We start from the raw sequence: 22,887 nt of genomic DNA, 5'->3' as shown, positions 1-22,887 counted from the left end.
GTCGGCACACACAAGGGGCAAGGGCAAGATGGTGCTTCTCGGCTCGGGAAGATGGCGCTGATGTTAAAGAAGCAGGTTGGAGTGTTACTAATACGAGAGAGGTGATAAAATTTTCCAAAAAAAAAGTAATAATTGACGACTCTGTTGTCCGGAAATCGAAAAAAAAAAAAAAAAAAAAAAAAAAAAAAGAAGCACTGGATACCGCTTAGTCGAATAATTTGCAATTTCTTTATTGTGTTGATTTATTTTAATGCTACATTTTTAATTTAAGCTTAATGATTTCGGTTTATCATTGGGAACGCCACAGAGTAAAAGAATGCTACCTTTTGCCCCTGGGTTTTTTCTATATTCCTGTACAATTAGTCCCCGTGTGTGAACGCTACAATGGACTGGTCCCGGGGACTTGTCCTCTCGTGAGTGCCGGGCAGACATTCCTTTGTAAAAATTGGCAAGTTTGGGATCACATTTTCGTGCGTTTGCAACGTGTTCTTATGAAACTTCACATTATTACTAAATTCGGCCTGCTAAATTGTTTTTTTGTCCATAATGAAAACAAAATGTGAAAAATTAGTGATGTTGCGCGTAGATTGTACTGTGAAAGTTGATCGATTTTCATATGAAAACTGAGGCGCTATGTCGGGACAATCTACGATCACTGCGATCGCTACCATCTTTCCAACTTCTTTCGCTGACCTGTTTACATATGACGATCCTTAGAGAATAACTCCTGGCAAAACAAAAAAATCACGAACGTCTGTGGACAGACTACAACGATAGTGACAATCTGCAGATGTACAGGGTGGTCAGCCCTGCCCCCACCCCCACCCCCAACATTTGATGCATTTTCATAGTGAAACCTCCGTTTCATACTCTACCATCGTAAGGTGGACAGGGTCTGAAACAGCTACAAATTACATTGCGCGTCCTTGCTGCACACGATTTTCGTGTCATTAGCACGCGCGCACAAGCGTTGCACATAATATATAACCATACCTTTTATACTCTATATTTTATTATATTGTATTGCAATTTGCAGTGTCCTCAATTAGCTCTAGATCTATCAGGGTAAACGTATTGACACTTAAATAATGTCGAGAAAGATTTAACCTCCTTTTGAACTATCACGATCAGTAACAAAGTAGAGCAACTACTTTACAATCATAAGAGCTGGGGATTTCTATATTTCATGACCGAGTCAAGTATCACGCATAAAAATCAAGAGCGAATAATCTCGTTGTAATGTATAAATCTACTAGTCGTAAAAACCTTTTACTAAATCTCCTTCATAGACGCTGTGAAAATGCAAAAAGAACCGCCATTTTGTTAACTGCCGCAGACTACTAGGCTACTCACTATCTACAACAGAATAGACGATGAGTAGTGTAGCCAATCAGAGAACCGCATTCGTAATAGAACGCTTGTTTATTTATACTCATAATAGATATTACACATACTATGATAAACTTTCATTTTAAGTAACCTTTTTTTGAGATAATATTTAGCTCATGTGGTGATTGCATTTTTATGCTATGGTTTTAAAGTTACATTTGTTGTAACATTGTTGAGATATTTACAGCAAAAAGGTAAACAGCAGACCTTGTCACCTAATGAAGACTAATAAACAATTAGATTATGAACTCGAGATTTCTATCCCCCAATAGTTGACGAGGGCGCAGCCGAGTCAACTATCACGCATGGAAATCGAATAGTCAAATTGTTTTAGTATAAATCTACTTGTCGTTCAAAACTTTATCCAAATCCCCTTCACAGACGCTTCGAAAACGCCAAGAAGCGGCCGTCATTTTGTTAACAAGGGCACACTGCTACGCTACTCACTATCTATCACAGAATAGATAGTGAGTAGCGTAGCCAATCAGAGAATAGCATTCACGATAGAACACTAGTAGATTTATACTAACGTATGTAATTCTACTTGTATGCTAATGTAAATAATGCAATATCTGATTGGCTGAACTATCACACACATTAGTGTGCGGAGGGCTGGAGGTTGCCTTTGAAATGGTGACATTTTCTCCATTTTCTGAAGTTTTGAAGGAACATCTAGAAACAAATGGGTAACTAAATTTCTGAGAGGACTAAACCAAGGATATTCACATACCTCTTACTAACCGAGTTCGAGGTCCGTACTGTAAATTACGGACCGAGTTTTTTCCCCTTCCATTTATGGCCCAAGCGCAAAGCGCGCGGGTCGTAAATCGAAGGGGAAAAAACGAGGATCCGTAACTTACAGTACGGACCGAGAAAACGAGGTTAGTAAGATATTTATTATAACTCTACTGTGTGCCTGACGGGTTTGGAAACGATTTCTATTCACGCGGAACGGCTTTAAATTTCTGACGCACCTCGAAAGCAAAACGAGTCAGTTTGAAACTGTTTTTAAGTCGTTAGCACGCTTTATTACATAATTTAGAGCATACGAAAGTTTTAAACTTTCACTTGCTATAAACGTTAAGAACACTTGTCGATAAATCACGAAACAGTTTGGCAACAAAACCAACTTTAAATTTTAGAGGGCCGTACAGGAGAGTACGGCCCGCTAAATTGACCAATCACAGAGCGCGTGCTAACTGAGAGATATAATAAAGTTTATTAACTCCAAAAACTCGAAATTGTTGAAAATACTTATGCAGTGTACACAGCTGCAAAATTTTACATGACAGTTCAGTCTGCGTGATTTTCGAAAAGCATGATTATCACAGAAAATTTCAGTTAGAATCTACTAAAACAACTATTGTTAAGTGTTCAATACATCATGATCAATGACACCTGTAAATGACTCCTCTTTGAGACAAACATATACACAACTCAATCTAGGGGCCCATCAGGTTGCTGCTTGTCTCTAGTTCAAGTTCAGTAGCATGCAGTGACTAGGAGTATTTCTCCCCCCTCCCCCTGGAGGTTACCCCCCAGCATTAAATTCACCAGATTATAACACCAGAAAATTGAAAGGAATGGAGTTTCCAGAGGGGTGGGTGGGAGTCTTCCGTGGGGGTGTTATGGATATTTTCTGGAACTACTGTAGTTTTTTTCATAACCTCTGCTAACACATAGGTCCGCCAAGTGTGCAAAACAGTTCAATATTATTGTTCACTTGTTGTATGAACTATTTTAAAAGGGTTCATTTTCAAAGAAATAACCTTTTAGCTAAAAGAGCACATGAATAATAACTAACCTATAGTTTCATTACATGACAGTTTCCCATTATACTGTAACACTGTTTGATGGCTTCCTGGCAGTTGTTGTAATCTTTCCAGGGACGACACACTAACTTCTCAAGAAGCCTCAGATGAGATATGAACACAGACAAAGTGCCTTTAACATCTGCCTTGTTGAGAAGGGTATCCATGGCTTGCTGGTACAAATCTGTGGAAGCTTTTAAGGTGGCCCTCATTTCTGACAGATTATAGGAACACTGACACCCACTGCAAACCACTGACAGTGCTCTATCTTTAGAGCTGTCGACAAGGTAAAGTGGTGTACAACAGTTTTCACATTTGTATACTGGAGAGGCAGTGCTAGGTATCTCTGAATACAAAGGAAAGTCTTCCTTGCAAGCTCTACACTGGCAGGTAAAATAATACTGACTCTTTAATTTATTGCATCTCTCTGGTTTAACAGTGACAGCAGAAAGGGTACCATAGTTATCAGAGATGTCATGCCCACTTGGAATGTTCTTTATGGCTCGTACTACACACGTGTCACCATAGAAGTTCCTTGTAACCGAAGGATCACATGAATGGTTGAACAGGCTAAGGGTGGCGTATATGCCTGAGGCAATTTCATCTGTTTCTGATGTGGCAACAGAGTTAAGATTCAGTTGAAGTTCTGAGACTTCATGGGCATTGCAAGGATTCGATTGAAGATGCCGCAAAATCAGACCGCCAATAAAAGCAAGGTCTTCCAGAGAACATGGATCCTTACCGAAAAAGGCACCCCCTTGAAGTATCTTCAACAAGAACATGGCTATCACTGTGCGGCGGAAGAGATCACTGATGCTCCTATCTTCAGAATGGGTCACAAGACAGTAGATCGGAAGGTAATCAGATGAAACGTAACTTCCATCCCATCGGCAACCCGATTCTCTACTATTACTGTGATACAATCCTTCCTGAATTTCCTGTCTGAAATCCTTCAAAAATTTATACCCTGCCTTTGTTATTATTCTAAGAGCAAGGTGTGCATTTCCACCAATCCCAGCTCCATGGATTAGGTCAAGATACTGGCACTCGACTGAATGATAGGAATCCCAGCTTTCTTTTGCACAAGCATCACTGCAATATCTGACAGTACTGCACTGGTAGCATGGTAAGGGGACAAAGACACGCTTCAAACAGTGATAGCAATGTGTTTCTAGGTGTCTTGGCAAAAGAACAGAAGCAAATGGCTTTTCAATGATTAGAATGTCTCCCACATAGATGTCCTGAGTTGCTACTGGATGTCGACCAGCAACAGGGGATGTTGTTATATCAACAGCACAAGAGGCTGATGTAAACTTGCTATTTTCTTTACGAGTAAGCTGTGGTAAACTAAAGCCTTGTTCATTGTTTGAGGTCAAACTTCCTGGCATTACATGGGTTTTGTCCGTATTAGTTTCTTGGCATCTGTGTATTTCCATTTCAAGTTCTTTCAGCCAAACTTCTTTTTTCTTGTGATCAAGCTTTGACTGATGCAATGCTTGCTTTGCTTTTTGAAAACAATCCCATGCCTCAGTACCATGACCAAGAACAAAAAGGCATTTTCCTTGACGATCAAACAACTTGTAACTCAGTTCATATGGATAGCCATGACTCAATGCCTGTTGAATATCTTCCAGGCACTGATGGTGCTCTCTTAAGTGAAACAACACTGCGGATCTATTAGCAAGAGCAAGAGAAAGTTCATTGCCATGACTTTCAATCGGTGCATTCAAAATACTACAGGAATAAACCTCCAGAGCTTCATGGTAACATTTTTTTTGAAACAGTTTGTTTCCTTCGTTGCGCAACTTAACAGACTCCAAAGCTGATTTTGGTTTGAAGCAAGGCTTCACAGTTATAACGTCATGAACACATGCTAAACTCAGTCCAAACGAGACTCTCTCCTCATCTGATCTGAGTAAACCAAACTGGGTTGAAATCTCTTTCAAATCACCACTCTGTTTTAGGATGCTGCTGATAGAGTCAAACCATTCTTGAAAAAGTCCACCTTCATCCATTTTTCTAAAAGAGGAATTTAAATCACTTGTTAAGCTAAAGCAGCAATCAACTCAGAAGATTGGCTTTCATACGATTATAGATGATGGCAGCTGTATCAGTTTAATCTACAAACGCTTCTTCACTCTCTCTCTTTTCCGACCTTTATCAATGCACATTCCTTTTCTGGGCTACAGTCTGAGCTGTTGTACTGTTTAGAGTCTGGGTTTAGCCATGGGACTTTTTTTCTGGGTTCTACCAATTTGGCCTCATCTGCACTCCCCTTGTCACTTACAGAGGTGTACAACCCCCTGGGGTTCTACTGTTTGCCATCTCACTGAATGGTCCTTTTTGTTGAAGTTGTGCTTTTCTGATTTTTTTCATTCCCAGCAAACAAAAAATAAGCCCCATCAGTCATAAAAATTCACAAAAACTCAAAATACGAACCCCAAACTTGCCAATCTTTCCAAAGAAATGTATGCAAGTGGGTAACACAAACATTTCTTTGAAAAAAATTGGCAAGTTTGGAGTTGTATATTTCTATAAGTTTGTAACGGATTCTTTAGAAACTTCACATATTTACTAAATTCTGCACAATAAATATTGATCTATGAAGATAGTTTTTTTGTTTATATGAAAAATATAAAAGATTGTTGATATTGTATGGCATTGTTACAAAGGTCCATTTGCAGATCTGTGTTTTCCTACTAATTCACAGATACTTTCAGCTCACTGTGTGAGGTCAATATCACATCAGAAGATAACAGCAATACAAGGGGTCACTGAAAAATGCAGACTGCGGACTGCAGCCTGCAGACTTTTCAACTGAATCATGTTACCATTTCCATCAATGAGAAATAACTGTAAACAGGCAAACAAAAATGTTATTCAGGCTAACCCAAATGATATTCAGGTTAGCCTAAGTGATTTTCAGGGCAGTAAATGTGCACTATTCAGGCTACCAGAGTGCAGTCTTTCACTGCAGTTAGCCTGAGTAACCCTGTTTAAGGTTAGCACTCAATAAATAGTGGGAGAACAGGGGAGTCAGAACCTCCCACTTCCCGTACCCTGCTCTCCTGTTTCATGTACCTTTTTCTCCCAATTCCCACCCTTGTCCATCTGGCTCCCATCCCCCCTAAATTAGGAGACTCAAAAAACATCCTCGTCATTTAGCTGCACAATCCTTAGGCGTTTCCTTTTCCATTTTTCCTTTGTTTTCAACTTTGCTCCTCTTACTCATGTCTTTTGACATTTTGTGACCTATGAAATAACCCCCCAAAAAGGGTTTCCCTTTTTACCAGAAGTAAAAAAAATGTAAATCTTATTTACAGCGGTCATGCACTTAGCTATACAAGCACTAAGCTTAGCTAGTTTACAGGCATGCCACTGAAACAAAGGAAACAAATATTTCAAATAAACGTAACATAGTTAAAAATCCCAACTGGCAGGAGGCAAACCAGTTGGCTATTTACAATGCGTGACTGAGGATTTGAACTCGGGACTACTGAGAAACAAATCCTGCTAGTGGCAGGGTGGAGGCCTTCAACCCAGGACCTCCAGATTACACCACTAGCTCCCTAAACCACTCGGCCACACTGCCTCCTCAAAGTAAGCCTCAGTTTTTAAGCCCAAGGGTAAATTTCAGTTGCTTGTTGGCCCAGAAGACTAAAAAGATGCTGTATGCAAGTCAAGTGACATTTTGGGTTCTTGTTTTTGAAAGTATTTAAATGCTAAAATGACTGACAAAAATTAGCATAATTTTTGCATTTCTCTCTCGATTCCCACTTGACCTCTTACAACTCCCACTCTCCAATCTTTCCTCTTCCGCCCCCTATTCTCCCAGGCTCCTACCCCCTGTCCCCCCTCCACCCTGACTAAATATGGAAAAAACACAAATCTGTAGTCTGCAGTTTACATTAAAGCCTCAGTCTGCATTTTATCCCCCGTCTGCAGTCTGCGTTTTACACTGACCACAATACAAGAGTTTACTTGGTAACAACTTATCTCAGTTAATTATTGACTATGAGGTGAGATGACTAATACATTAAATTTAGGATTTAGATTTAGACAACAAACCATATAATACCTCGACAAAGGTCTGGATCATTCTTTTGTTGGCGCTTATGGCAAAAAATTTGCATTCAGGTGACCAGTGTTGTAGAAACACTTCTAGCTAGCCTGCAAGCAGGCTCACTTGTTGTTTGGGTAGCATATGATATCATGGGCAAGGGTGGTGGAGCCACAACCGTGAGCAGGCCAAGCCGGTGAGAAGAATGGGGCAAAGAAAAGTGAGCCTGCACGCGGGCTATTGATTTTTGAATTCCCCGCGTTCGCTGACGAAGGCAGTGATCCGATTGGTGAAAAATGACAGGCTACAGAATCCAGTTCAACCTTAGTGCATTTCACTTCACACTTCCAAGACGGCATGTGTAGACTTTGTTCAAGGATCGTTCCTCAAGTTTTCGGTTAATTCTGAGTTAAGTTTTGAACTAAAACAAGAGCAGAGAATAGCTGTGAATTGTCTACTGGAAGGGAGGGATGTTTTTGCTGTGATGCCGATCAGTTTCGGTAGGAGTTTTATTTTTCAGCTGTTCTCCACAGCGATCGAACAGATGAAGACTTTGGAAGGAAATCATCCGAACAGTGTGATTTTAGTTATTTGCCCGTTGATAAGCCTGATTGAAGACCAGATTAAGGAAGGACAACCCTTGGTAATTAAAAGGTTGTGACAGGCCTGCACAACTCCTGTTGCATGCAAATGTGTACTCTTCGCCTTTAGTGTAAAATGGGGTTGACTAGCCTACACAACTTCTATGGTTCGTGACATTTGTACATTTGCATTCTCTGTTCCACCACTCGACCGTTTTGTCACTTCACTCGTGTTTATGAAGGGCACTTCATGTTGTGTTATATGGAGGAACTTAAAGTGGGGTTGAGCCGCTAGACCGTGCTGTGGCAAAGTTTTAGAGGTCATAGGTCTGCATGATTTCCGCTGTTATCTGCGTATCGCTTTGTAGCATTTGACATCTCTGTAGTTTACCATGTGTTTATGTATTGTTTAGGCTCATTTCTATTGCAAGATATGCTATTAAGTCTCCATGTATTTGCTTTTGAGGGACAAATACGAAATTACCGTAAACGTGTTTGCTTACTTGCAACCGAATTCGATTGGACAAACTCGGGGATTTAATGAATACAACACCAATGTTCTCAGACATCAAGGCCAAAACTTCACCATGGCTACCATCGTAATTTGAGGCTTGTATAAATTTTGTATGGACATATGACCAGATTTTCCTGTTTCATACTCAACATGAAAAGAACATTTGCACATTTGGCAACAATCATTCGCTCGATTCACACTTTTTTTCACAGCTTTCTTTGGAGTTTCTGCGCCGTCCATGAAGAAGTTTGACCATCCTCTGCGAAAGTCTCTACGTGCTATGCACTGTCATGTTTGTTTACAATTTGCTTCCCTCCTATTGGATGGTTATCTGACACATGTGAAATGCTGCCTTGACACCTCGTGAGAGGCAGAATTCAAAAATCAATAGCTCGCATGCAGACTCACTTTTCCTCGCCCCATTCTTCTCGCCGGCTTTGCTGGCTCGCGGTTGCAGCTCCACTGCCCTTGCCCGTGATACACTACCCAAAAACAACAAGTGAGCCTGCTTACAGGCTAACTTCTAGCCAACAAATAGAACTAACATCAAATCCATCACACATGGTTTAACAAACTTGCGCATGCTCTATGGAAAAGCACACGGTTGCTCGCAGTGTCTTCACTCCTTTTTGGCATAGGAGAAACCAACTGCTTGCAGGGTAGGTGATAAACTGAGCAAACTCTTATATTGCTACTATTCTGTGGTAGTAAGCTTGGTGTGTACTAGTGTAGCTTAGTCCTTAGTGTTAATTTTGTCCCTGCAACAGAAATTTTTCGCAAAAACGAGCGTGATACCCGAGGAAAACTGTCGCTGCAACATGTCCCCGCTTTACGTCCCACAACATGTCCCCTAGAGTGTGTGTCCACCTCAAAATCAACACATATTACACATGATTGTACATTCCTAGATATGCTATTAAACCTACTTAAAAAACGTTTAAAACATTGTGAGCGAAAAAACGTACCCCGGAGGAAATAGCTGGTCGCTTAAAACTTGTGGATAGAGCCATGATTCAGCATATGAACATAAGTCAAAAACAACACCAAATTCCAAACTTCGTGATTTCAAAAGATTCGAAAACTGAACAAACTCAACGGCAGTTACAGCACGTATATGAATTAATCGACATCAGAGTTTACCTGTCCAGTCAAAGAGTCTTTATTCATCGTTTCCCATCGTAGGTGAGCGCTCAAACCCTTTCCAGACCTCAAAGAGGGGAACAGAAACTATACTAAGGAGTTGCACGCACAACTCCCGTCCACCATGTTTACCGCGACGATGAACGAAGAAGACTGGGCCTACCAGACCATGTGTTAGGTAACTTGGGAGGGGTGGGGCGATTCGCCGTGCGTGTTTTGACCAGTCCCATTCTCGTCCCCAATAGCCCTTTTCAATGGGGACGAGAATGGACCAGTCCGCGAACTCTCCCTTCCCCGCTCTACAAAGGGGATGAAGAAAGAGAATGGGAGAAGAAAGAGTAGAACTTGTGGTATTCTGAATGCGCATGCAAGTTTTCCTGGGGTGCTTACCATTTACAAGAAACCATCCAAACATTTCCGAGTATCGAGAATTTATACGACAATGAATGAAACAACGATAAATAAGATCAATTAAGGGCGAAAATAGGAGAACGGGAAAAGGGAGAAAATGTAGAGACAGGTGAATTCGACAATGTTCTTTACTCCACTCAGAATTGATATATACTTAACTTCTACTTTTTTCACTAGTGACACGGGACAAGAGCGAAAGACAGAAATCAAAAAGCTTGCCCCCGCTGCACTGGAAGCTTCCTATAGAAGGGGGAGGTAGAAATGTGAGGAGGGCGCGGGCAACGTCGGAGAGAAGCAAGATTTTCTTATTTCTCTCTCTCCCTTCCCAGCGTTCCCCGTCTTGAGAGCCTCTACGTAGGAGAGTTCGGAAACAACTGACAATTCCAATTTTAATCCCGATATCAAAAGAGCTCGCCTTTCGTTTAAACATGTCATGATTAACCTATTAAATTGCCTCTAGCACAAGCTAATCTGGCAATGGTATGTTCCACAAGACGGCGTGCGAAGAACCAATAAGAATTCAGTTTTATTCTTAACACGATTAGAAAAAAAAATTGGGTGTGTTGTGCAGGTTTGTGCTGCATGTAATCTAACTGTAACGATGAAAATTGTACAAGTAATTAATTACAAAAGTAAATTCGAGTACCAGCAGCATTAATTTGTTTTTATTTACTAAGCAGTAAGACTATCTAGAAAAGTAATACAGCTGTATTGATTAATTCAATGCACCAAAGTTTCCAAGGATTTAAGGCTACGCCAACAACTTAAAGGAGCAACCTACGTCACGGTTTGCGCATCTCGAAAAGTTTAGCCAAAATTCCTTTAAGTTCATCGTTTGTAATCCGTGTCAATCTTCTCCATCCTTAACCATCCTTGTTTCTTTATCAATTACGGTTTATTATTATTATCGCTTTGGTGTTTTTCTATGTTTAGTAAACTACTACTTTCAGGTTACCTTCAATAATGGTCTTAAATACACCACTCGCTACAGAACGGGCTGAATTTCTTACACACCTAAGTTATTAGAGAGACAGTTGCAACAAAAAATTGAGCAGTGCAAGTATTCAACTGTATGAAACTGTGAAGTTCCACTGTACTAATTGTGCAAAAAAATGCTAAATTCACTGCCACAATTAAATGGCTAACGTTACGTTATATATGTATATTGCTTGCAAAAAAGCTGAAAATGTAACACACTGGTCATTCTGACCATCTCTGCAGGTATGTTTTCCATAATTCAAAGCACTTAGTAGTGCACTGTTCGTAGTAACATTTTCTATATATATATTTTTTGCCAAACATACGCTAGTTAAAACCTAGTTCTCGGGAAAATCCCGCACAAACATAGGATTTTGTGTTTCCCTGAGAGATGCTCACAATATTAGAAAGTCTTGACTTTGCGCTATGGTGGACACTTGCTTGGAGGTAAATCGAACATAGAAGTTTGGTACAGCGAAAAGATGTTTCTTTGATGTCCCAGACCATCATTTTATACTTTCATGGGACAGGAAAAAAACTGCCAACCATCGCAGAAATCTAGAAAATGCATGTCTATAACATAGAAATGCTTCCTATTTCACCAATTTTTCCTAAACCATCTTAGATGATAGAGGGAAACCTATGTCACCATGTTTTCACAAGTCTGAAATTTCTTGGACCCTCAGGAAACAGGGTATTTCCTAATTATTGTATCGGATTTTCCCAACATAATATATGAATACCAGCTGTACAATGTAGATTTGTCGTACTACCACAAACTTAAAGTGTATACCAGCAGATCACTTCAAAAGATGACAATACATTGTCTGTGATACACACTTGGAAATTGAAGAAGTTAAGCCTTGATAAAATTGTTTATATGCCAGTCAATGTGTGTCCAAGAACCATTTCTAAAAACTGGAAGAAAAGATAATAAAATGAATTAATAACCAATTAATAAATTGAACTATTTTAAAGATAAAACACCCTTTACAAAGACGGTTACCAATGAAGACTGTCAGGGGAAAGTCACTCAAAATAAAATAAAACTATTAATATTATTCTATTTCCTGATACAGGAGATAATATTAATGTGAACGGTACAAGGAAAACATTAATTCTTTGTTGTGACAACAGACAACACTATATACTAAATAATTAATGATGCTGAAATTACATGAAATGGTCCATGATAATTAGAAAAAAACTAATGTGAAATTTTGAAATGTAAGCTTATTCCACAGAGCTCTAGTCTCGATACACCTATAATAAGTACCAGCATCTATGCCAACTCTCCCAGATTATCCAGGACTCTCCCTGATCCAAACCAAATCTCCCAGTCTCCCATACAGATCAATAATTATTAATCTGATGTGAAGTATGTATGAAATAATTCATATTTGAACTGCAGTTGTAGATGAAAGTGAAGAATGATAATCGCAGTAAATTTTCCAATTTAAGCAATTGGAAAGAAGAAGCCTGTTTTTTTTTTTTTAAGGGTTCTTCTTTCCAATTGCTTAAATTGGAAAATTTACTGCGATGATCATTCTTCACTTTCAATTATTAATCTCCCAGATATGAAGGAAAATGCATAAAGTACATGACTGTACAATAATTTTTTCACCTTTATTTTGGCCGATTTTTTGCATTTTTGAGTGGAAATTTTTGAAACATATGATGTATTTTTGTGGTTGAATCATCAGAGCTTCACTTTCAACAATATTTATTTAGGGCAGAGAGGGTACATTTGGCAATCTCCCAGATTCCGAATTTTTTAGGCTGACATCTCTGTACCGGTGACGACTTTGCGAGAAAAGCGGAAACTGCTAATAAATACAGCAAAACCCAGTTTTACTGAGACACTGAGTTTTGTGTTAAATGAAAGACTTTGTGCTCTGATTTGATTGTTTTACCTGTTCATAATTGATCGTAACAGTACCAGTCTGTTGGTGATCATGTTTTCTAAATGCATCTGTTAAGGATTTTAGCATGACACAGCACTGAATAAAGTCATCAAACTTCATTGTGTGGACATTCATGCGATCAAATTTTCGTACACACAGGTTGGAGAAATTTGGTGATCTGAAAGAAGAGGAAATATATAATTGTTTATTATCAAATGACTGCATTTATTCACCTAATGATGAATAAAATATTACAGGGGCGGATTTAGAGGGGGATAGATTGTGTGGCTAGCCACTCTCATTTGGAGAAGTACAAATATAAAAAAATTGAAAAAGATTGTGACTAATCCGGTATCTGCCCCTGTATTACATTTTGATAAAATAAAGTGTTGATATTAATAGAAGTGTTTAAATTATGTTACAAAAATTTGGGGGAGTGGCCTTCCCTAAACTATCATTTAATTGTAATCAATAATATAATACAGTGATAACAATATTAATTAAGCAACAGAACAACAAGCTTTCCAAGCTGGAAATAATAATTTTGGATTAAAGCATTTCAGAGGACTACCAAAATTGGATCAGACCACATGCAGATCTGTAAGATCTTTTATTTTCCAGTTCAGACAATAACATTAGAATCTTGTAAGATTTTTAACATGAAAGCCCCCTGACAGGATGAGAACTACGCTGTAGACAATGCTACAAAAACTGGACATGTTGTCGGCTAGATGCAACTCACAGTCTGTATCCAAAGCTTGTAAAGGCTGTTTGTAGTTCATTGGCATCTATTGTTCCTGATCGGTCACGATCAAAGCTTTATTGGTGGAAACAATTATAATATATTACACAGTAAGCAATTATTTTCTTCAGAAAATCAACACTGCGTGAAGAGTCCCTGTCCATAAAAATGGAAAATAACGCGGCAAGGGTCGAAAATTCGATTTCGCTCATATTTTTATGGTAGATAGGCTAGGGCATGATAAAAAATACTGGATAGTTTTTTTGGCAAAATATCCTTTTATTTCAAAGAAATATGCAAATTACCAAATTCTGTTAAAATCGTCATTTGACGCACCATTTTATTAAACAAGTTTGAGAACCTCGCATGCAAAACCACATCATTCTTCCGTCTCTAAAACACTCAAATATTTTTGTGCAATGTTTAAATGTGTACTGGGTTGATTTTAGGGAATGTTGCGTTGTCTTTTTGGGTGCACAATAATTAAATTTCGAAGACATGTATTTCATTCACTTAAAAGTACTTCGTGAATATAATTAATTTTCACCATGTGCGAAACCTTCCAATGGACTAAGCTTCTGGTGGTTGAATCGCAGAAGAATGGTCTACAGATTCCTGTAAAAGTTTCTTTGGGCAAATGATTGTGAGCGACACGAGAGCTTTTCAAAGTACGTCAAAAATGAAAATATTTGACCATCCGTCGTCAAATTTCAATTTACGAGATAGACGTATATTTTAGCATACGCCACATGACTTGACCTATGTTAAGCTGAAATAGACACAGAGCTGATAATTTCGAAATGTTCTAACCTTATTTCCTGTAAAAGGCAGGTCCAAAGCCGATTTGACGTGTTTCTAGTCGATCTCTCACCATTCGTCGCACATAAAGCAGATGTTTGGTTTTGTTTACACAAGGTTAACGTCCGATGTATATCGCCTACTGTCAACCTATTATTGGTCGAATACTATGAATCTGTGACCATCTTTCTGCGCATATGAACATCACTGCATCTAAGTCTAAAACGGCTGAGTCATTTATAGATAGTTGCTTGCTCTGTGCTGCACCAAAATATTGCGTTTCATCGATTGCTGATCATTGCTGATAAGCGTGTCGGCGCAGCACAATCTTACAGCCGTTATTGTTCGTCACGCAATGCTGTCACGGCATATGCTGCACATTTTGATCTATTTTGTATAGAGTACTCTCAGGATAAGTGAAACAATTTGATCATTGTTCATCTGTTTGTTCATATATATAATAATATGTGTATATTTATATAATCATATTCTATAGTGTATGTGGCCTTGGTCCAAATCACGTTTGTTATACGTTCTGATGTTTCAGACAACAGCTGATAAAGCTAGTACCTGTACTCACTAGAATTTTAAGAAAATCACCATAAAAAAATTATAGATTAATGAAGCAAGAACTAGCTGAAATAAAAATAGGAAATCACAACGTGTCTAATTCGTGAGAAAAACAGACTAAATTTAATTAGTAATTACGCGAGTAAATAGCCCTGGCCATGCCATTTTATTTGGCGTATTTTGTTTGCTTAGTGGCGAGGCATTGGTATGTAACAGAAAATAGAGGACTGTTGTCAATACAGCCCAAAATTATCGTCAGTGAAATATTGTAAATAAAACACCTATTGACCGGTTACCTCCGCGGCCATCATTTGGTCATTCTGATAAGGGTTTCATTATTGTCTTTACCCCTATTAGGCGGCCACCCAAAATTTAAGAACTTTGTTTTGGAAAGGGTGATGGCAGATAAGAGTCTGAAATTGAAGGTGCATGACAAGTGATAATTCAAACACACGTCTATCATGATTGTATTGAATTGACTCCATGTTCACCAAGAAATTTATAGTCCGATAGTGAAAAATTAAATATTCAAGGTACACCAACCTCTATTTAAGCGGCTAGCCCCATTAAGCGGTCGCCACCCATTTCCCCGAGGGTAGCCCACTGTATTACATGTAAACCAAAAATAATTGCACAGCGCGAAAAGACCTAGGTATGAGTTTAACGTTACAGTATTACGCAGGGGCATGGTAGGTAGCGGTGGTCGAGTAAAAGATAACAACAGGGGCAATGGTAAATTATTCATTCTTTTCCTTTCTTAATTTAATCTCTTCCTACTCAACACGATTGTGTGCTCCCAGTGATTCCAAGCCTTATGGAGCCTTACGTATTAGGATAGAGATTGTCCCACCCCTACCCCCTAAAATGGGATGACAGAATTGCGTGACAATCACGGAACCGCTGCAAGCAAGGATTCAAGCCATCAAACCATGATGATCAAACGTAATATTTTGGTGTAGTGCAAAGCAAGCAACTATCTACGAATGACTTAGCCGTTTTTTACTTAGATGCAGTGGTGATCATATGTGTCGAACGAGGGTCACAGATTCATCGTATTCGACCGTTAAATAAGTTGACAGTTGGCAATGTACATCGGACGTTATGTAAACAAAAGCAAACTTCTGCTTTTTGTGCGACGAATGGTGAGAGAAACACGTCAAATCGGCTTTGGACCTGCCTTTTACAGCAAATGAGGTTAGAACATTTCGAAATTATCAGCTCTGTGTCTATTTCAACTTAACATAGGTCAAGTCATGTGGCACATGCTAAAATATACGTCTAACCCGTGAATTGAAATTTGACGACGGATGGTCAAATATTTGCGTTTTTGACGTACTCTGAAAAGCTCTCGCGTCGCTCACAATCATTTGCCCAAAGAAACTTTTACAGGAATCTGTAGACCATCCTTCTGCGATTCAACCACCAGAAGCTTAGTCCATTGGAAGGTTTCGCACATGGTGAAAATTAATTATATTCACGAAGTACTTTTAAGTGAATGAAATACATGTCTTCGAAATTTAATTATTGTGCACCCTAAAAGACAACGCAACATTCCCTAAAATCAACCCAGTACACATTTAAACATTGCACAAAAATATTTGAGTGTTTTAGAGACGGAAGAATGATGTGGTTTTGCATGCGAGGTTCTCAAACTTGTTTAATAAAATGGTGCATCAAATGACGATTTTAACGGAATTTGGTAATTTGCATATTTCTTTGAAATAAAAGGATATTTTGCCAAAAAAACTATCCAGTAGTTTTTGTCATGCCCTAGCCTATCTACCATAAGAATATGAGTGAAATCAAATTTTCGACCCTTGCCACGAAATTAAGAATTTGTCTGATTTTTACAGGCAGGCACTCTTAAGTATTTGTTCATCAACTGATAAAAAAAGCAGAGATTGAATTTCTAGTATTTACTTACAGTTACTGATATTATTTGTCATGGTCAATTGAGTTTTTATTTTTTTAATTTTAGAAGTAGTCTACATGGCTCATTGGAAGATTGCCAGTGTTTTTAAATAAATGTGTTGATGATAATTTAAAATGAATTAGGATTACTGTTAGTTTCCATCATGATAAAAGTTCTCAATCATGTCTCATTAATAATAATTACTAGATAAATATTCTTATTAAGATTATGACCAAAGATTAAAGTCTGGCAAATTGGAAAGTCTCAAGAATTGAGCTACAACTACCTCAGACAGATTTGTAAAATCATTCTAGTATATCTAATACTAACAGTTTATTATGATTGTGATGTAGATTTGGTTTGTACCTGTCAAAACACTGCTTCCATTGCTGAATGTACTTCCACAATGCAGAAAATTCATAGATATCAATTGTACCAGATCTACAATGTAACAGGGATAAACAACAGACAACACAACTGAGATATCAAAAGCCATCACTAATTATCACATGATTATGTTTAATAACAAATTTAATAATAAAAGAACATCTCATAGATTATCACTGACATATAAAATTATACTAACAACAACTCAAACTGAGATTTTCACCACCCTAAATCACCTGAAACATAAATTATAAAATTTTTCTGACAATAATAATTAATTTACCAATTTTATATTTCGATCTCTATACATGGCCCCACAAGTCAAGCTTCTAACTCTTAATAAAATGACAGTTTAAATCTAGATCCATCTTCAATTCTTGTGTGATTATTGGTCAAGAGTTCAACGTAACCTGTGAAAGATACCATGGCTTTGCAAAAATTAAAAGAAAAAAAACCCTGGAAAGTGGGAAGTTTGGGGATAAACTCCAAAACCTCTTTTGCTTCAGGGAGGGGAAAAAAATCACCTCTGAACTTTCCATCTACTTTGACAGTGAATTTTCTAGGTCATTTGAAAAAAAAAACAATGTCCCACAAATTTTTCCACATTTTATACTTTTAGAGACCATAGGAATAGCATCACATGCCTAGCCAATAAGAAACAACTCTCCATTCCCTAGTTATTATAATTATTTAAAGAAAACAGCCCTAAGAAAATAGGCAAGCTGATTGGTTAAAAATCGTGTTTCTATTAAATAATTAGATTATGAGCTCAAGGTTTCTGTCATGTGATAGTTGACTCGGGCCGCGCCCTTGTCAACTATCATGCATGGAAATTGAGAGCGAATAATCTTATTGTTTTAGTATAAATCTACTAGTCGTTCAAAACTTTATCTAAATCCTCTTCCCAGACACTTCGAAAATGCCAGTAAGTGGCTGTCAGATGCACACTGCTACGCTACTCACTACCTATCACAGAGTAGATAGTGAGTAGAGTAGCCAATCAGAGAAAGGCATTTGTGATATGCTAGTAGGTTTATACTAAAACTTGATAGAAACACAGAACTAGCACAAGCTCCTCACGTAATGATGGCACAAGCAAACAGAATTTACATTTTGAAGATCAAAGTAAACTAGTTGTTTCCCTTTTTTGTCGCGGTGTTTTCTAAAAGAAATAGAAAACATGTTCTCTGTGTTTCTATTGAGTTATAGAAAGTCTCATGAAAGTTTGGGAGAACTCAAAAAAGCTGTGGAAACACTAGCCTAAGGCTCATGTTCCCACAGCATTTCTCGTTCTCCCATGGCAAACTTCCACTCGTGTTTCAATAATTCAATAAAAACATGGTACATGTTTTCTATTTCTTAAATTTTATATAGTTTAGTATATAGTATAGCTACTCACTGATCCTTGTCAAACATGCCAATCATTAAGCGGCAAGTTTCAGGATTGAATTGGGACCAGTTGTTGTTAAAGAGGGCTTGACGTAATTCAGCAGCAGTTATTTTCCCAGATCTGTCTTGATCCACGGTCTGCAGAATGAGATATTTAAAATCTTCCCTTCAATAATCATACATCACCAAAAATTAATCAATTTGTCCTTGCACATGGAAAATCTCAGGAAATGGTAATTAAAGCTTGATGTATCATCTTACTTGGAACCATTCCCACAGCACTGGATCAACCCCAGGAGGTGGGGCTGGACGACCTCCCCACCCTCCTGGGTAACCAGGAGGATATTGAGATGCTGGAGGGGGTGGTCCATAGGGATTTTGCTGCTGGTAGCCCTGTGGTTGACCATAATTATACTGGCCACCCTGCTAAGAAAATGAAGAAACAATATGTGAATAATTACTAATAGCAAATTATCTGTCTCTAAAAATACAACAATTACCTTCCCTCTGGCTTTAGGTTGAGACTAACAACTTGGTCAATTATGAAGATAGAATTGACCAATTGATAGCAAAAACGATTTCGAAAAACATTTAAGCAACAAAATTAGCATAAGTGAAGTAACATGATGCTTAGACGTCTTCATGTCATCATTTTTGAATGAATAAATCAAAAATAACAGCAAGGCATATTTATAGCACTTACGATGTGAGAAAATAAATTAGCAAATGTGACATGAAAACATTCAGGTAAAAAGTTTTGCACAAATGGAATCTGCTTGCATGTTCAGTTTCGGTCTTTTGTTCTTAATCAACAGCATTTTAAAGATCAAACATTTGAGTTTACCATGGCATTATTTTCTTTATGACTTTAAAGTTCTGGTAATAAGTAAGTTGTCAGGTGTTAAGCCATGCTTGTCCCTGAAATGTTTTCAGATCACAGAATGTTTATGTTCTTCTATGCGTTGATGGAGATGGCGGCAAGTGTATCCAATATAATTTGCATCGAACAAATATCGGGGGAGGGGGGGGGGGCTTTTCTTCCATGACTCTAAGATGATCAGTGATCTTTTTGCTTGTAAACACTGGCTGTAGTTGTTGATTAATTTTCATATCCAGGTTGCCAAGTTGTCTGCGAACCACATCAGTTGATTTCTGATCCTTAAATGGTGATGTAATCGAACCAGGGCTGTCAGATGTTGTTGGAACTGGGTCTGTAGAAAGCTGGAGGCAATTGATAGCTGAGTCAATGAGCTTCTTGGGATATTTTAATTTTAAAAATATCACTTTTAAGTTCCTACATTCTGGCAAAAGGAAGTCTGCAGTAGATGACAAGTGTTTTGCGCGGTCTAACAATGTTCTTAGCAGTGACTGCTTGTACCAGCTGTCAACATGGCTTGGTAGTGCAGAAGGAGCCTTTTATTTGTTTTCTTTCTGTAAACACGGGTTTCAAGGCTGCCGTCGATTTTGATGATTTCCATGCCAATAAATGGCAATCGATTGTTGGTTGCTACTTCCATTGTAAATTGCATGGAGGGGTGGGCTTTATTAAGACATGTCAGAAAATCAGTGGTGTTAGAGAGGTTGTGTACCACAGCCAGCGTGTTGTCCATGAATCTCTCATAGAAACTCGGAAGCTTGTTCTCACACTGAACACATGAACGCATTTGCCACAAGCGGACCTAATGGTGATCCCATTGCGACACCATCAACTTGTTTGTGCAAGTTTCCATTAAATTGAAATAGCTGTTTTTTTCTGTTTGCAATACTTCGTAACTCTATCAGATCATCTTTGCTGATGTTCATGTTGTGAGTCTTGTTGAGCCAGTTGTCCTTGAAGACTTTATCCACTAGAATATGGACTGTTTCATCAAGAGGTACATTTGTGGAAAGAGCTGTGACATCATAGGAGACAAGAAAATCAGTTTTGTCAAGTTTGAACTCTTGGACCTCTTCAGCAAAATAGAAAACATCAGAGATTGTACACTCATTAGTCGACAAGGGTTTCAGCTTTTCATCAAGCCAATTTGCAAGAGGGTAATTGTAAGTTCCAGTTGCTGAGAGGATCTGCCAAATCGCGAGAGTTGTTTTGTTTGTTTTGGGAAGGCCATATAAGTGGGCCAGGTGAGACCCCTTCTGACAGACGAAGTCTGCCACTTCTTTAGGCAGAATTTCGCGCTCGACTGATTCAAGATGTTTTTCTTTCGCCAGAAGTAAATGATAATATTTTGGTGGTCTTTCTCTTGTGGTTGGCTTTTGCTGGCTAATGGGTCAGAATTCTGTCAGGTCGTCGATAGATGCCTCATTCAACTGTCGAATGTACTCCGACTTGTCCATAACGACAACGCCCGAGCCCTTATCTGGTTTAGTGATTACTATGTCATCCCATTTCTTGATCATTGATTGATTGATCATTTGCTGGTTTTGGGCCTTTTCTCTCGATATAATTCAAAGCAATTGAATGCAGGGTCGCTGCGGCTAGCTCTTTTTTGTTGTCGGAAAGCTTGGGTTCAAGTTTCCAATACGCTTTCTCAAATGTTACCTGGATGTCGAGGCAGAAATGCGAGGTTCAGGAATAGAAAATTGCAGACCACAACGGAGAACGAGTTTGTCAAAGAAAGTGAGATTGTGAGAAGAGATGGTCTTAACGTGTTGATCTAAGTCTACATCCCTGTAAAGTAGCCGGGCAATCTTTGATGAGTGGTCATCCACCATTTTCTGATAGGCTTACTTGCATAGCATCGCAATTGTCTTCAGAATACACAAGAAGAGGAAAGTGGAACATTTCTGACAAATTGCTAATACTTGCTAATGCACAGTTTTATTGTAACTTCATAATCATACGTATGCTGTCTTCATACATTGAAGATCTACATGCAAGGCTCATTTAACTGCAACTGTCACATTTCCATCATAAATCACTAAATGTTTTGCCCTTCTGTCTTCTTATCCAGACAATAACGACATCAACGAGTAATTAACTGATTAAAAACTAATTATTAGTAAATTACGATCAATGAGTAGTCGATGACTAAATATTGATGACCAAAAACTTTGCGTTCTTTCAATATTTACTCACAGTTGACATACATTACTAATCAATGGTCATTATGTCATTGATTATTTATTAATGCTATTGAATACTCACCAATAACCTATTTGATTACCCATTAAATACTCATTGACCATACATACATTATTATGTTACACATCTGTTACTATGTTACAGCATTTTTCTTTATTATTACTGCCTTTTTGTGCTACCTAATTAAATAAGTAAATTAGTATTGACTAATGCTTCAGATGCTGTCATTGTAGGTTCAATAATGGTTGCACTGACAAGCACCTTGAAGATGTTGTTCTTATTTCTTTAGTTACAACTTAATTTGTGCAGCCGCCGCAAGATTGACTGTATCAATGACTAATTAATGTCATCAATGACTAACCAATATTTGATGCAATTTATGACTAACTCTTAACGAAAAAATTGGAGGTCTACAGATTATTCATCGATAACTCATTAATGATTGGCAATAATCAAAGACCAATCAAATGATACCCCTCTGTTTATACTCATTGATTTCACTGACATTACTGATGTAATTGAGTATTTATGTCTAGTCTTATTGATAGAGGATTTCGCCATAAAATTGTCAATTGTCGCATTAAAGCTGGCATCAATTTGTTGGTACACATATCAGCATATTTTAGCTTAATTTTCCCAGCTAATTTCATACGGTCTGCATGCCTGCATGAAACAACGAGATCATGAGAAGAGAGATACAAGCTTGAGTTTAGCTCATTAAATCAGGCCTACAGCTTATGGGAGAAAATCTCTGTAGATAGACAGTTTATCTCGATGGACCATAACACAAACAAGTGAATACTGTAAAGAAAACGGCAACAAAAGACGCAGACAGACGTGATTCAGAGCGCAATTCCCGGAAGCTACAGCATTGATTTTCGTTATTCAGAATAAACGTAAAGTGCAATATGTACTTACATAAGCTGGATTATAACCTGGCTGATGCCCTGGAGGAGGCTGGTTCCAAGCCATAAAGGCACAGGAAAAACGGGACTTTCGAAGTTTAACCTTCCCTGATTAGAAGACGCTTTGAAATCAGGGCTGCTCGGATGAACAAAAAAAGTCTCCTCTAGGGAGGAGAGGGTATGTGGCCGTGAAACAATCACATTTATTTTACATAGACATCTATATGAATTTGAATTAGTTTGAATGCTATAAGGTGGTTAAAGGTTTCTTAAAAACTGTAAGGGAAAACAGTAGGTATTTCATTATTTTTTTA

The 22,887-nt window shown here is 38.2% G+C and overlaps 2 protein-coding genes and 1 pseudogene across 3 annotated transcripts; all 3 read right to left on the bottom strand.

Moving 5' to 3' along the window:
- Positions 1-205: 205 nt before the first annotated feature.
- Positions 206-9,660, bottom strand: LOC110058927 (protein-lysine N-methyltransferase SMYD4-like). Its single transcript, XM_089290115.1, has 2 exons — positions 9,496-9,660; positions 206-5,219 (listed from the first exon to the last, which is right to left on the bottom strand). Exon 2 carries the CDS (start codon positions 5,213-5,215, stop codon positions 3,194-3,196), a length of 2,022 nt encoding a protein of 673 aa, XP_089146241.1. The 5' UTR covers positions 5,216-5,219; positions 9,496-9,660; the 3' UTR covers positions 206-3,193.
- Positions 9,661-10,556: 896 nt separating this feature from the next.
- Positions 10,557-22,722, bottom strand: LOC110058945 (programmed cell death protein 6-like). 2 transcript variants are annotated; one of them, XM_089290116.1, is made up of 7 exons: positions 22,587-22,722; positions 18,848-19,012; positions 18,597-18,724; positions 17,177-17,251; positions 13,531-13,605; positions 12,798-12,966; positions 10,557-11,802 (listed from the first exon to the last, which is right to left on the bottom strand). In XM_089290116.1, the coding sequence occupies exons 1-7, from the start codon at positions 22,638-22,640 to the stop codon at positions 11,761-11,763; spliced, it is 708 nt and encodes a 235-aa protein (XP_089146242.1). In that variant the 5' UTR covers positions 22,641-22,722; the 3' UTR covers positions 10,557-11,760. The 2 variants fall into 2 exon arrangements, with proteins under 2 accessions (XP_089146242.1, XP_089146243.1); XM_089290117.1 differs by having other exon boundaries at positions 18,848-19,009.
- LOC149112303 (uncharacterized) lies at positions 19,019-20,850 on the bottom strand (annotated as a pseudogene).
- Positions 22,723-22,887: the final 165 nt, after the last annotated feature.

Source organism: Orbicella faveolata, unplaced genomic scaffold, assembly GCF_042242905.1.
Source record: "Orbicella faveolata isolate gen_17 unplaced genomic scaffold, um_ofav_v1 contig_2, whole genome shotgun sequence".
Lineage (NCBI taxonomy): Eukaryota > Metazoa > Cnidaria > Anthozoa > Scleractinia > Merulinidae > Orbicella > Orbicella faveolata.
The sequence above is the reverse complement of the archived record's forward strand: the minus strand, read 5'-3'. Positions and strand labels throughout refer to the sequence as shown.